Source organism: Neltuma alba, unplaced genomic scaffold (assembly GCF_004799145.2).
Source record: "Neltuma alba isolate B1F8T4 unplaced genomic scaffold, ASM479914v2 tig00011161_pilon, whole genome shotgun sequence".
Lineage (NCBI taxonomy): Eukaryota > Viridiplantae > Streptophyta > Magnoliopsida > Fabales > Fabaceae > Neltuma > Neltuma alba.
Genome location: NW_021635892.1, coordinates 63170 through 75302, shown reverse-complemented (window position 1 = coordinate 75302; position 12133 = coordinate 63170). Strand labels below are relative to the sequence as shown.

General features: G+C 33.9%; 1 protein-coding gene across 1 annotated transcript; it reads right to left on the bottom strand.

Moving 5' to 3' along the window:
- Positions 1–7259: 7259 nt before the first annotated feature.
- On the bottom strand, positions 7260–10952 carry LOC114761984 (geraniol 8-hydroxylase-like). The gene is made up of 2 exons (XM_028951441.1): positions 9884–10952; positions 7260–8036 (listed from the first exon to the last, which is right to left on the bottom strand). Exons 1-2 carry the CDS (start codon positions 10826–10828, stop codon positions 7416–7418), a joined length of 1566 nt encoding a protein of 521 aa, XP_028807274.1. The 5' UTR covers positions 10829–10952; the 3' UTR covers positions 7260–7415.
- Between the last annotated feature and the right edge of the window lie 1181 nt (positions 10953–12133).

Genomic DNA, 12133 nt, shown 5'->3' with positions numbered 1-12133 from the left:
GCTGATAATTTTAATTGGGGATTGAGTAAATAGCTGTAATAAGAAAAGGCAGTGTACCATCAAAGCAGCACTAAAGATGAAAAAATTGTCAATCAACAATCACCGAAACAATGTTACTCTTCCAAGCTGCAAGCAAGCCACCATATTTACCGATGTAGGGAATTATACGAATCTGGTCATAACCGAATACACGAAGGGGATGGAATTTGGATTCATCAGCACATCTAGTTTCAGAAAGCATGAAAAGACTGGCCGGACTTCTTAAAAACCACTTTTAAATTTCTCAAGAGGCTGCTTCCACAAGAGCCTCCTATGTTCCAAAAAAAGAAACTATCCATCAAAAACTAAATGGGCCGATAGGAAAACCCATTAAAAATCTCTAGACAGTTGCGTTTTAGGTACTACTATCTCAGCACTTTGGGCGGTCATCTCAGTATCATCACAAATTGGGCTTTGTGACTCCAGCCCTATTTAATTGGTCACAGGGTCTACCTCTTCAATCTGTATTTCATCTGGAAGAAAAAGGAACATTATCTGACTGTTCCTCTCCTTTGCTGCCATAATAGGCGTACTCACAGTGGTCCCTCCAATTTTCATCCTCGTATCATGCTCATCCTCTTTAGCCTCTCCCATAGTGAGCAATAAAACGTCACTTTCATTCTTCCTATTTAGGGTTAAGGTGCACCCAGCACTCTCAAGTATTTTGCTAGGTGCACCCAGTGGCCTAAAGTAATTTATGGTGCAATTTTGCCCTCAAAGTAATTAAAATGGTACACCGGTATCCCATGCTAACAGATCTGTTAGTTTGACAGTTAAATTGATGAATCAGCACAAGTTTGACCAGAAAATCTGACGTGGCATGTCTAATAAACAGGTGACGTGGAATTTTTTTGGGGTTAAGGTGCATCCAACACCCCCAAGTATTTTTCCAGATGCACCCAGTAGCTTAAAGTAATTTATGGTGCAATTTTGCCCTCAAAGTAATTAAAATGGTACACCGGTATCCTATGCTAACAGATCTCTTACTTTGACTTTGAAATTGATGAGTCGGCACAAGTTTGACCAAAATAATCTGACCTAGCATGTCTAATAAGCAGGTGATTTGAAATTTTTTTCGTCTGCCACTGCTTTGTTTTCTCTGTTCAGTAAATGCTCTCTTTGGCTCTTGGAATTTTTTTCAAAGTAAGAAATTTTTTCAGAAATACTCCTCTAGTCCTATTTATAGGGTAGAGAGAAAAGATATTTTTTGGTCCTATTTATAAGGCACTGAGAGAAATTTTTTGTACGGATGTACAAATTTACACCTCATTTATTATTGTATTGACTTTGTTTATATGAGGTATAGTGTATATTAAATAGGGATAAAGTTGAAAAGTTATTAAAATTTAAATGAGAGTTAATGAAATTTAGGGTTTTCCTTGGTCTGTGTGAAACATGCTGGAAGTGCCTTATAAATAAGACCAGAGGAGTAATATTCAGACAAAACAATGGAATTAACAAGAAAAGCCATGTCACCTGCTTATTAGACACGCTAGGTCAGATTATTTTAGTCAAACTTATGCTGACTCATCAATTTCACAGTCAAAGTAACAGATCTGTTAGCATGGGATATCGGTGCACCATTTTAATTACTTTGAGGGCAAAATTGCACCATAAATTACTTTAGGCCACTGGGTGCACCTGGAAAAATACTTTGGGGTGCTGGATGCACCTTAACCCCGAAAAAATTCCACGTCACCTGCTTATTAGACATGCTACGTCAGATTTTCTAGTCAAACTTGTGCTGACTCATCAATTTAACGGTCAAACTAACAGATCTGTTAGTATGGGATACCGGTGCACCATTTTAATTACTTTGAGGGCAAAATTGCACCATAAATTACTTTAGGCCACTGGATGCACCTGGCAAAATACTTGGGGGTGCTGGGTGCACCTTAACCCTCCTATTTATCTACAAAGTTTTTCTTGTCCTTTTCTCCACATGACGCACCAGTATCTCCTACTGTACCTTCACCGATTGTGTGCTTTGCTCCATCATGTTATCGCCCTTTTGTACTACCTACTTCATCGAATTGCCTCCTTTTCAACCTTTCTGAGCCTTGTTTTTCACCCTGCGATGTTGCTCTTCATTTGAGGGAATAACAGCTATGATGCTTTGATCTTCATTGATAATATGATTATCATCACTAACTTGATGATTAACTTCTTCTTCCCCAGCCAATACACTGAAATGAGAGCCCCCTTTCACTGGCCGTGAGTTGCTATCTTGTTTCTCTTTAGTTTTCCCTTGCCGTCGTGGCTTTTGAACTACCTTCCACTGTTCTTGCACATAACCAGATTGCAAACTCCCCTGTTCCACATTTAACTTCTCTGGTACAAAGTGATTCATTTCTGCGTGCTTTGTATCTTTCCTCTTCAGGGGACAATTTTCAATCTTATGTCCATATATTCCACACCCACCGCAAAGGAGATGCAATGCCTCATTCGAGATAGTGTTCCTCTCCATCCAAAACAAATCCAGCCATCAACTGTTTGCCTAATTCCACCAAGACGCAGACCATAGCAAAACTCCCTCGGAGTTGATGAGAGGTACTCATATCAATTTTTTCAAGGTCTGCCTAATTTTGTTACTAATCATTGTCAAGGATTCTTCATCATAGTACTCTAGGAATATTTTGGAACTTTGACCCACAGAGCCACCTTGTCAATATTAGCTCTATCAAGACAAAAATTAGGAATCCAAGGATGAACAGTGAGAAAATGATCATATATCATCCATAGGCCTTTAGTAAGCGCGTTAAAATAGTCATCCTTATTAGTAAGCTTAACTACAAGGTAACCAAAACCAATATTAATCAGATTAATAATACCTCTTTTAGCCCACATACTTCGCAACCTTGATTCCAAAGCCTTGTAACCGATAGTCCTGTCAAGCAATTTAATTATAACAGCTTTACTCCAAGCACGATACAACCTTTTCTTCATCTTGTTGGAAAAGGTGAATGTAGGAAAGTTCCTCTTAGGGTCCTCAGTTATCTTGTAAGGGGGTTCAGTCATATCTTGGTCCTAAGAACTAAGCAATTTCTTAGACATATAGTCGTCGGATAAGTGATCAATAGCATTATTAGGATCCTTTGCATGCTCATCGTCCCTATATATTCCTTTATGTAAGGTTGTATTTGGGTCCCTAGGTGAGGCCATTCATCCTGAATACCACTTTTCCCAGCATCATTGATCCCATTTTTAATCTTCTTGGAGTGCCTCATGCGTAAATCATCATCTTCTTCACTTGAAGAAGGCACCAGGGAGGACCTTCTTTGCGAGAGCACAAGCGCCATTGTTCACTCCCGGGACATAACCCCACTCTGTTCGGCCAAGAGGATATATGTTACAAGCGCATCGAAAGTCCCATTCGCCATGCTTTTGTTTTGTTACAAGAGATTAAATGAGGGTATACTTGGAATGCTAACTCACCAAGGCCATAGTAGGCTGGTTTGTTTTTTTTTTTTTTTGGGCTTGGAAAACAATAATAGTTTCCTTTTTGTTTTGAAAAAAAACGAAAAACAACAAACAACAGTATAATTGGTACAGAAATGAATAAATTTGGGCTAGTGAATGACCAATAATTTAATTTCAAGGTCTCTAATTACTTAAACATTCTATCTTTAGTCACGATTATTTAAGCTCTAAACAATTCACACTTGTCTTCTCAAATTTGTAATTTGTTGAAAAGTACTTCACTACAAAAAACAAAAATCAAATTAGCAATAGAATTTAGTAACAGAATTTCCATCACTACTCAAAATTAGCAATGGATTAGCAATGAATTAGCGACGGAATTAGTGATGAAATTTATACCGTCACTAAATAATTAGTAATGGAATTCAAAATTCCGTCGCTAATTACTGATGGATCAGTGACGGAAATTTTTCGTCGCTAATTAATGACAGAGATCCCACAAAAATTCTGTCACAAAATAACAACAGATTTGTGATGAAAAATTCCGTCACAAATTTATGACCGAATTTTCTGTCACAAATTTGTCGCTAATTTTTTTTTATTTTGTAAATTTAAAACACCACATGGCAATAATTAATTGCACCACATGTCATGTTTGTGACCGCCACCTCATCATCGGCTGCCACCTCATCAACCCTCTCTCTCCCATGTTGTCACATCATCGCCACTTGTCTATCACTGTGAGCTCCCACATCATCACCAGCCACCACCTCATCAACCCTCTCTCTCCCATGTTGCCACGTCATCTACCACCTCATCAATCCTCTCTCTCCCATGTTGCCATGTCACCACCACGTGTCTATCACTGTAAGCTTCCACGTCATCATCGGTCACCACCTCATCAACCCTCTCTCTCCCATGTTGCAACGTCATCTTTTCATCTACGTCATTGCCACGTATTCATCACTGTGAGCCGCCACATCATTGCCACGTCACAAATTGGCATAATTTTGTGAAGGAGTTTTGGTTTGATATTGGGACCTCCTACATGCGTGCTAAAACCTTTGCTAGTTGAGCTGAGAAGCACTTGTGAAATTTTTATACAAAAATAAATATATATAATATTTCTAGTAACAAATACAAATATATATAATAAATATTATGTACATAATTTAATATATACTATATAATTTAATATATTATTATTTATTTGAATTTAATTTTTATATATTAGCAAAAAAATTAATAATTTATATTTTTATTCATATATTTAACGAAATAACAAGTTGTATACTGTATATTTTATTTTCTTTTATAATATTTTTATGTTTTAATTTTTATATAATATATTATTTAAAAATATGATATTTTATATTTTTATTTGAATAAGAAATTTAAAAATAATTATTATATATTATATTATATCTTTTGTGACGGATTAGTGGCGGATTAATGACAGAAAAATTCCGTTACTAATTTCTGTCACAAAATGTTTTGTGATAGAAGTTAGCGATGGATTAGTGATGGAAATTAGTAATGAAAAAATTTCATCACTAATTTCCATCACAAAATGTTTTGTGATTGGAGTTAGTGACGGATTAGTGACGGAAAATTTCTGTCACTAATCATTTAAAACAAAATTAATGACGAACTTTTGATAGAATTTAGTGATGGAATAAAATTCCATCACTAATCCTTTGCTAATTTAGCGACGGAATAGAATTCCGTCACTAATCCCTAAACTTAGCAACGGAATAGAATTCCGTCACTAATCCCTAGCTAATTTAGTGACGGAAATTTTCCGTCACTAAATTCCGTCGCTAATTTTAGTAACGGAATTTGTAAAGGATTAGTGACGGATTAGCGATGGAATTTAAATTCCGTCACTAATTCCCTGTTTTTTTGTAGTGCTTTATGATTGAGCTTCAAAATTTTTAAACAGAACATGGGAAATTAACTTGTATAGCTTTTGCAAATTTCATAAACTTGACGATGTACATTTATATTTTCAAGTTTAAAACGTGTTAACAAATAATTTGTAATTAATCTTTTAAATTTTCAAATTGTTAATTTATAGTTATCTTTTCAATTTGTCAGACGAAACATTGGAAATTAATTTGTACAATTATTTGTGAGTTTGTAAATCTGCATCTCGTTAAAGAGTAATTTACAACTGACTTTTCAATTTTCAAGACAAAACAATGAAAAATAATTTGGAGTTTTTTTTGTCAAATTTTAATTTATCGTTATAAGATCATATATATATAGAGAGAGAGAGAGAGAAGGGGGTTAATATAATTTTTAACCCCTGAAATTTAACCTAATTTTGATTTAGTCTTTGAAAAATTTGAAACAAATAATTTTGTTCCTTAAAATTTGACCTCAGTTTACTTCTAATATTTGAAACTCGAAACCAGATTTTGATCACTAAAATTTGACTTCATTTTGGTATGTTTAAAAATTTTTAATTCCTGAATCAATTTTTTTATCCCTAAAACAATGACCAAAAACAGAATGAGGTCAAAAAGGGACTAAAGATTATATCAATGCTCTCTCTCTCTATATATATATATATAAATCTCCTCATGCTCTAATCGTCCCAAAAATAAAGCTTACTTCCTCAGGTCTTATTAGAAGGCATTCTTAACTGATTCTTCTGTACAACTAAAACATGAAATCTATTGTAAATTGATTTTCTCCCCCAAATTTAGCCCCAACTTAAATGAAGTAGATAGATAAACATGAAGTTTGAGGAGCTTATTAATATTAAACCTTAATTAATACTACCTCCGGTCCTTAATATAAGACCCTATTTGACTTTTATTTTGGTCCTAAATATAAGACCCCAATCCACTTTGTCTCTCATATTTATGCATCTTTTTCCAAGATAGTCCTTCTAATAATTGTAATCCTAACCAATATAGTTGATTAGTAAGTATATTTTAGGAAAGGCAATACCTATTTATTACAAATAACTAACTTAACTTTTTTCCTTAATCTCCTCAAATTAGTCAACTGGGTCTTATAATTAGGACCGGAGGTAGTAGCAATGATAAAATTAGAAAGTAGCAATTAATTAATGAGGTAGTTGACGACTACATTTATATACTAGGATAAAAAAAAAATTAATTTTATGGAAGATGCCTTAAAATAAGTATCAGAGGAAGTATCTCAGAATTCTCAACCCTATACTGACATTATTTAATAACAACACTCACTAACACAAATCATCTCTATCCATCAAACTTTTGCCCTCACATGGCACAATAAGGGGATTAACTAATCCCAGCTAATGAACACTAATAACTTTTTTTTTTTTAAAAAAAAAAAAAGGAAAGCATACATGCCATTGTACATAATAACTTAGGGAGTGTTTGGATGAAAACTAAACTATAATTTTAAAAGTGTTTTTATGGTATATGAAGTAAATATGTAGAGGAGTTTACTTCGTTTTGCGTAAAAATACTTTTGAAAAGTACTTTTACACAATCCCAAACACCCCCTTAAAGTGAACCATGATAAAAAAAAAGTGCTTATCCCGGTTTAAAATTACCAAAATTTCTAATCTTTACTTTCATAAATCAAATGGACCTTCTATTTTGAGGATATATATGGACAATGAATATACACCAGAAAAAACCTGGTCAGTTCAGCCTTACATGAAGAGCCAAAATTTTTCCACAAACTTCCAAATATAGCAAAAGCACAGACCCAGATTCCCACTAGGCTATTTTCTTCAGCCAAATCATTGAAAGAAGGAACATAATCGTGGAATAAACTAATATTAAATGGCATTCATGTTCTCTGGAAAATCAGTGGATTAATGATACATATATCCATGGATAATCAAACACATAAATAAGTGGCCATAATTGCATTATTGACTTTAAGATTTTTAAATATTCTCCTGTCTACATGATTATTGATTCCTCAACTTAATTAACATACATATGTTTCTATTCATATAGAGCTGTGTTTGACAACCGGGTCGTGGGAATAGCAACGAGAGGAACTTTCTTTTTCAATACAATACCAAATTTCTCGGACATATCTAACTCTTGGCTTTCAGGAATCTTCCAGTCAAATGAATGCATTAGGGTTGCAACAGAATACAGAAAGGTCCTCTCAGCCATGGCTATTCCTGCGCATATTCTTCGTCCAGACCCAAATGGAAAATACTCAAAGTCATTCCCACTAAAATCCCATTTAGAATCTAAGAACCTTGTGGGGTCGAACTTTAGAGGATTGACCCAAATGGTAGGGTCCCTATGTATGGCCCACACGTTGATGAACACTCGAGAACCTTTTGGGATAGTGTAGCCTCCCACAGTGGTGCTTTCACTTGGGCAATGAGGAACTAATAGAGGAAGAGCAGGATGCAACCTAAGACTTTCTTTCATCACCGCAAATAGGTATGGGAGTTTGTGAATGTGAGACTCTTCTACCATGTTTTGTCTTCCCACTACGCTGTCCAATTCTTCTTGGACTCTTCTCATCACCTTAGGTTCATTTATGATATGAGCCATCGCAAATTCAATTGTGTTGGAAGACGTGTCGCTTCCACCCACCACCATATCCTGCCCATAAATTGATTTCACCGTAGGGAGACAATTAACTAGTCTGCTGATTGGTTTTGGACGAGCGTGAAGTGCTCATGCTAATTTGGTCTACATTTAATTTGAATTTTTATGTTTTAAAAAAATTATCATATATAATTTAAAATAAAAGTAAACTTATAATTGGCATTATCTAAATGGGACATTTATGTTTTGGATAAGGAAAATCTTCTAGACAAAGACTTTAAGTAATTGTTAGCGTAAGTTGTTCATTCAATATTTCAAAAAAGCTCTTTCAATATTTAGGGAAAATTAAGATAAAAAACCTAGAGAAAATAATACTCCTTCAATCCTTAATATAAGACTTATTTAAGTTAGATAATAATCATAAATATGGTATATGTTTTTCAAAATATCCCCAGTTAAAACTTCTTTAAAAAACTGACATTCCAAAAAATATTTTAAATTATTTTATTAAAAATATAAAACAGTAGAATTGATGTATGTCTAGAATTAATGAGTAATAAGTACTCACTCACTTTATAAAATATATAGGTGTATTATTAATAAGTAATAAGTATTATTGTGGTATTTAATGATTTAATAGGGGTAATTTGGAAAAGAATTGGTAAATATGACAAACAAATCCTATATTTAGGATCAAGATCAACTTTTTAATTATGTCCTATATTAAGGAACAGAGGAGTACTTATTAAAGATGATCATAAAAATTGTAATTAATAAAAAGGACCAAATTTCAAAATATAAATTTAAAAATACCAAACTATCCTCAGTCAAACCTCCTATTTTCTCTCATACATTCCGATTTCTTTTTTGTCAAAAAAAAAATAATTTTTTGTCTTTTAAGATTGCCCTCATTTGGTTTGGTCTCTAAAATTCAAACTATGGATTTTAGTCTTTCAAAAGATAAAATTGTTCAAATTTATTAAATTATAGAGACTTAATATTTTAAATGAAAAGAAATTTGATTGATTAAATTCTATAGTAACTTGATGGATTAAAAAAAACAAACTTAAACATTGAAAATTATATTAACACTAAAAAAACAAAAAACTAAAACTGCCCGGCATCAACACGACCGTACCCTATTTTTAACTTTTATTTTTCACCAATATCCATGTATCATTTAATTATTAATGAAGATATTTATGCATTTATATCATTAAGTTTTTCCCATCCGATTTATATTATTATAACTCACATACATAATATTTCTTATAAAAAATTTACTTAAAAAACATTTCTTTGAACTTTTTATTGGTTAATTTTTTTTTATGTATAGATATCTTCTTTTTACAGACAATTTTATTCAAAATATTATCAAATACTAAATATGAGCACTTTTAATTTTTATTTTTATTTTCTAGACATATATAACATTCACTTAACATATATAAAAATTATAAGAGATTGAGTTTTACTAAAATTATATAATTTTTATTTTTAATTAAAGTTTGTGATTTTAAAAATAAAATCTTAATTTAAAAAACCGAAAAATGCTCGCATAATTTTTTTAATATATATATATATATATGTAAGTTGTAAAAATTGAGATAAATTTTGTTTAATTTAGCGAATTTAAATTTTTTAAAAATAGAATGTGGGAGAGGTAACGTAGGAGGTTTAATTTGGTTATGCGCAATTTAGTATTTTTAAATTTACATTTTGATTTTTAATTTTTCTAAGTAATTATAATTTTTATGGGTCTCCTAAATAAAATCATTCTCTTGAGGTACTTCATTCTAATTTCTCCTAGCATTTATCATAATTATTTTTAGTAAATTAAATTATAAAAAGTTAAAATGAATGTCTTAAAAAAATGAGATGGTTGAGGGAAAAAAACATACCATTAGGAGGGCCTTAATGTGGGTCATGGTGAGTGGCGTTTTAGAATCCTCTTCATCCTTCAATTTCAACAGGAACTGCAAAAAATCTTTACTTTCTCCACTTCCACTTTCGTTGTTCTTCCTCAGTCGCAGCTCAATCATCTTCTCGAAGATCTGATCAAACCGCCGAGCCAATAAACGCATCTGTTTCTCAACACCTTGCAAATCAAACCAGGCCAACCCAGAAAAGAAGTCCGACAGGTTGGGTTTCCCCAATAGCGCCGTCATGTGCGCCACCACTTCCCTGAACTCCGACCCCACAGCTGCCCTCTCATCTCCTTCCAACGTCCCACCCCACATCATGTTCGTAATCACATTTAATATGGTAAGAAACATTTGCTCCCCAATATCCACCGGAGACCCGACCCGGCTGTACAGATATCCCACGGTTTTTCTGATCTCCCTCCGACGGAGCTCATAAACGGAGTCCAAGGTGGTGTTGCTGAGCATCTTAAGCACACAAACTTTCCTCAACATCCGCCACTCAGGTCCGTAAGGAGTCCAAACAATGTCTTTTCCGCCGTAGGTGGCTAACCTGCCGGCGACAGGGACGTCACGGTTGGCGAAAGTGACGTCATGGTCTTTGAGCACTTGGCGAGCAATTGAAGGAGATGAAACGACGACGGCAGTTTTGGATCCAAGTCGGAGCGAGAAGATAGGACCATAGGTTTGAGACAAAGAGGCAAAGTAAGAGTGAAGCTCTGGATCTATTGAGAGAAGATTGCCGAACAAGGGGAGGCCTCGGGGACCTGGAGGTGGCTTAGAGCTGGGTTTGGTGAAGCAGATCCAGGCATACCAGGCGACGGCGAGAATGCCACAAAAAGCAAGAAACAGAGGTGTGAGAGAATCCCACTGGGTTAGGGACTCCATCAGATTCTGAAAGAGAGCCGGTGGGAAAGCTGTCATCCTCAAATTTCTGATCCAGCCAGGAGCAAGGACCAGAGGCAAAGGATATTTATGAGAAATGTAGGTGAGGCTGACATCGAATACCGGCCGCCGCTGACGCCAAAGCCGGGCGTTGTCCGCTTCATAAAATCTGATTCTCTTTTCTCTTCGGGCCACACATCTATCTGATCTATTTATCAGATGTTTGCACCGGTTTTATTATTTTCTTAATAAAAAATTAATAACTGTTATGAATATTATAATATGTGGATGTCCATCTCCTCTTCTTCCTTTTCCTCTTTCTCTTCCTCTCAACTTCATCATCAACTCCCACTACTTCCACTAGGCATTAATCTTCCATTACTCTATTACCTTTCCACTATGCCTTTAATCTTGTAACTCTCCCTACTCATATTCATATGGTTTATTGCCCACTATCTATCATTTAAGTACAAATGTAACTTATGTGTGAAACTATGCCTATAAATAAGGCATGTCATTGTATTGTGAGGTAAGTGAAGCAACTGAAGGAATATAATATCATTTTCTCATTTTCTTGTTTACTTCTCTTCTCCAATCTACTTTCATTGTTGGTTAATTTCATAATACATTATCAGCACAAGACTCTACTATCAGAGTTCATGGCTCCTAGTTGATACACGTTGAGGTTTTGTTCATTGAATGAAGATAGTTTGATCCGAACAGTTTGGTAAGATTTCTCCAATTTATTTAGAGGAAATGGTGGTTTTGCATATTAACCCTATTGATTCATTGGTAGCCGAATATATTATTTATCATATTTTTATTTCTTATTTTTCTTATATTTTTATGATCCTATTGTCCTTATACTTCTTGATTTGCTATGACGTTTATGTTCATCTATAACATTATTATATATGATTATCATCTCCGACATTAGTTAATTGTTATCTTAGAAAGAAAATATTAAACATATAAATGAATGGCTAAATAGCCATTATATTCTTGATTTTGTGATTAGATGGCCAGAAGCCACATCATGTTTTGATGATTATTTGATAACAGAGCATCTTGTGGTAGTAACAGATGGCATGACAAAATTATCACAATTTGATAATTTATATCAAAGTCTTGAAGATTGATGGTTAAAAATGAAACGATACAAAAGAACTTTGTAGTTCTGAAAATTTTGTTATAGTCCGGAAGACTAATATTTGAGAAAATTGATGGTGTGCTATTGAAAGCAAAGAATATATTCATAAGAATGATAAAGAGTATGATCACATTCTATCAGTGGAACTGATAACTAAAAGGACAATAATTTTGGGGCTTGGCTATTGAATCATA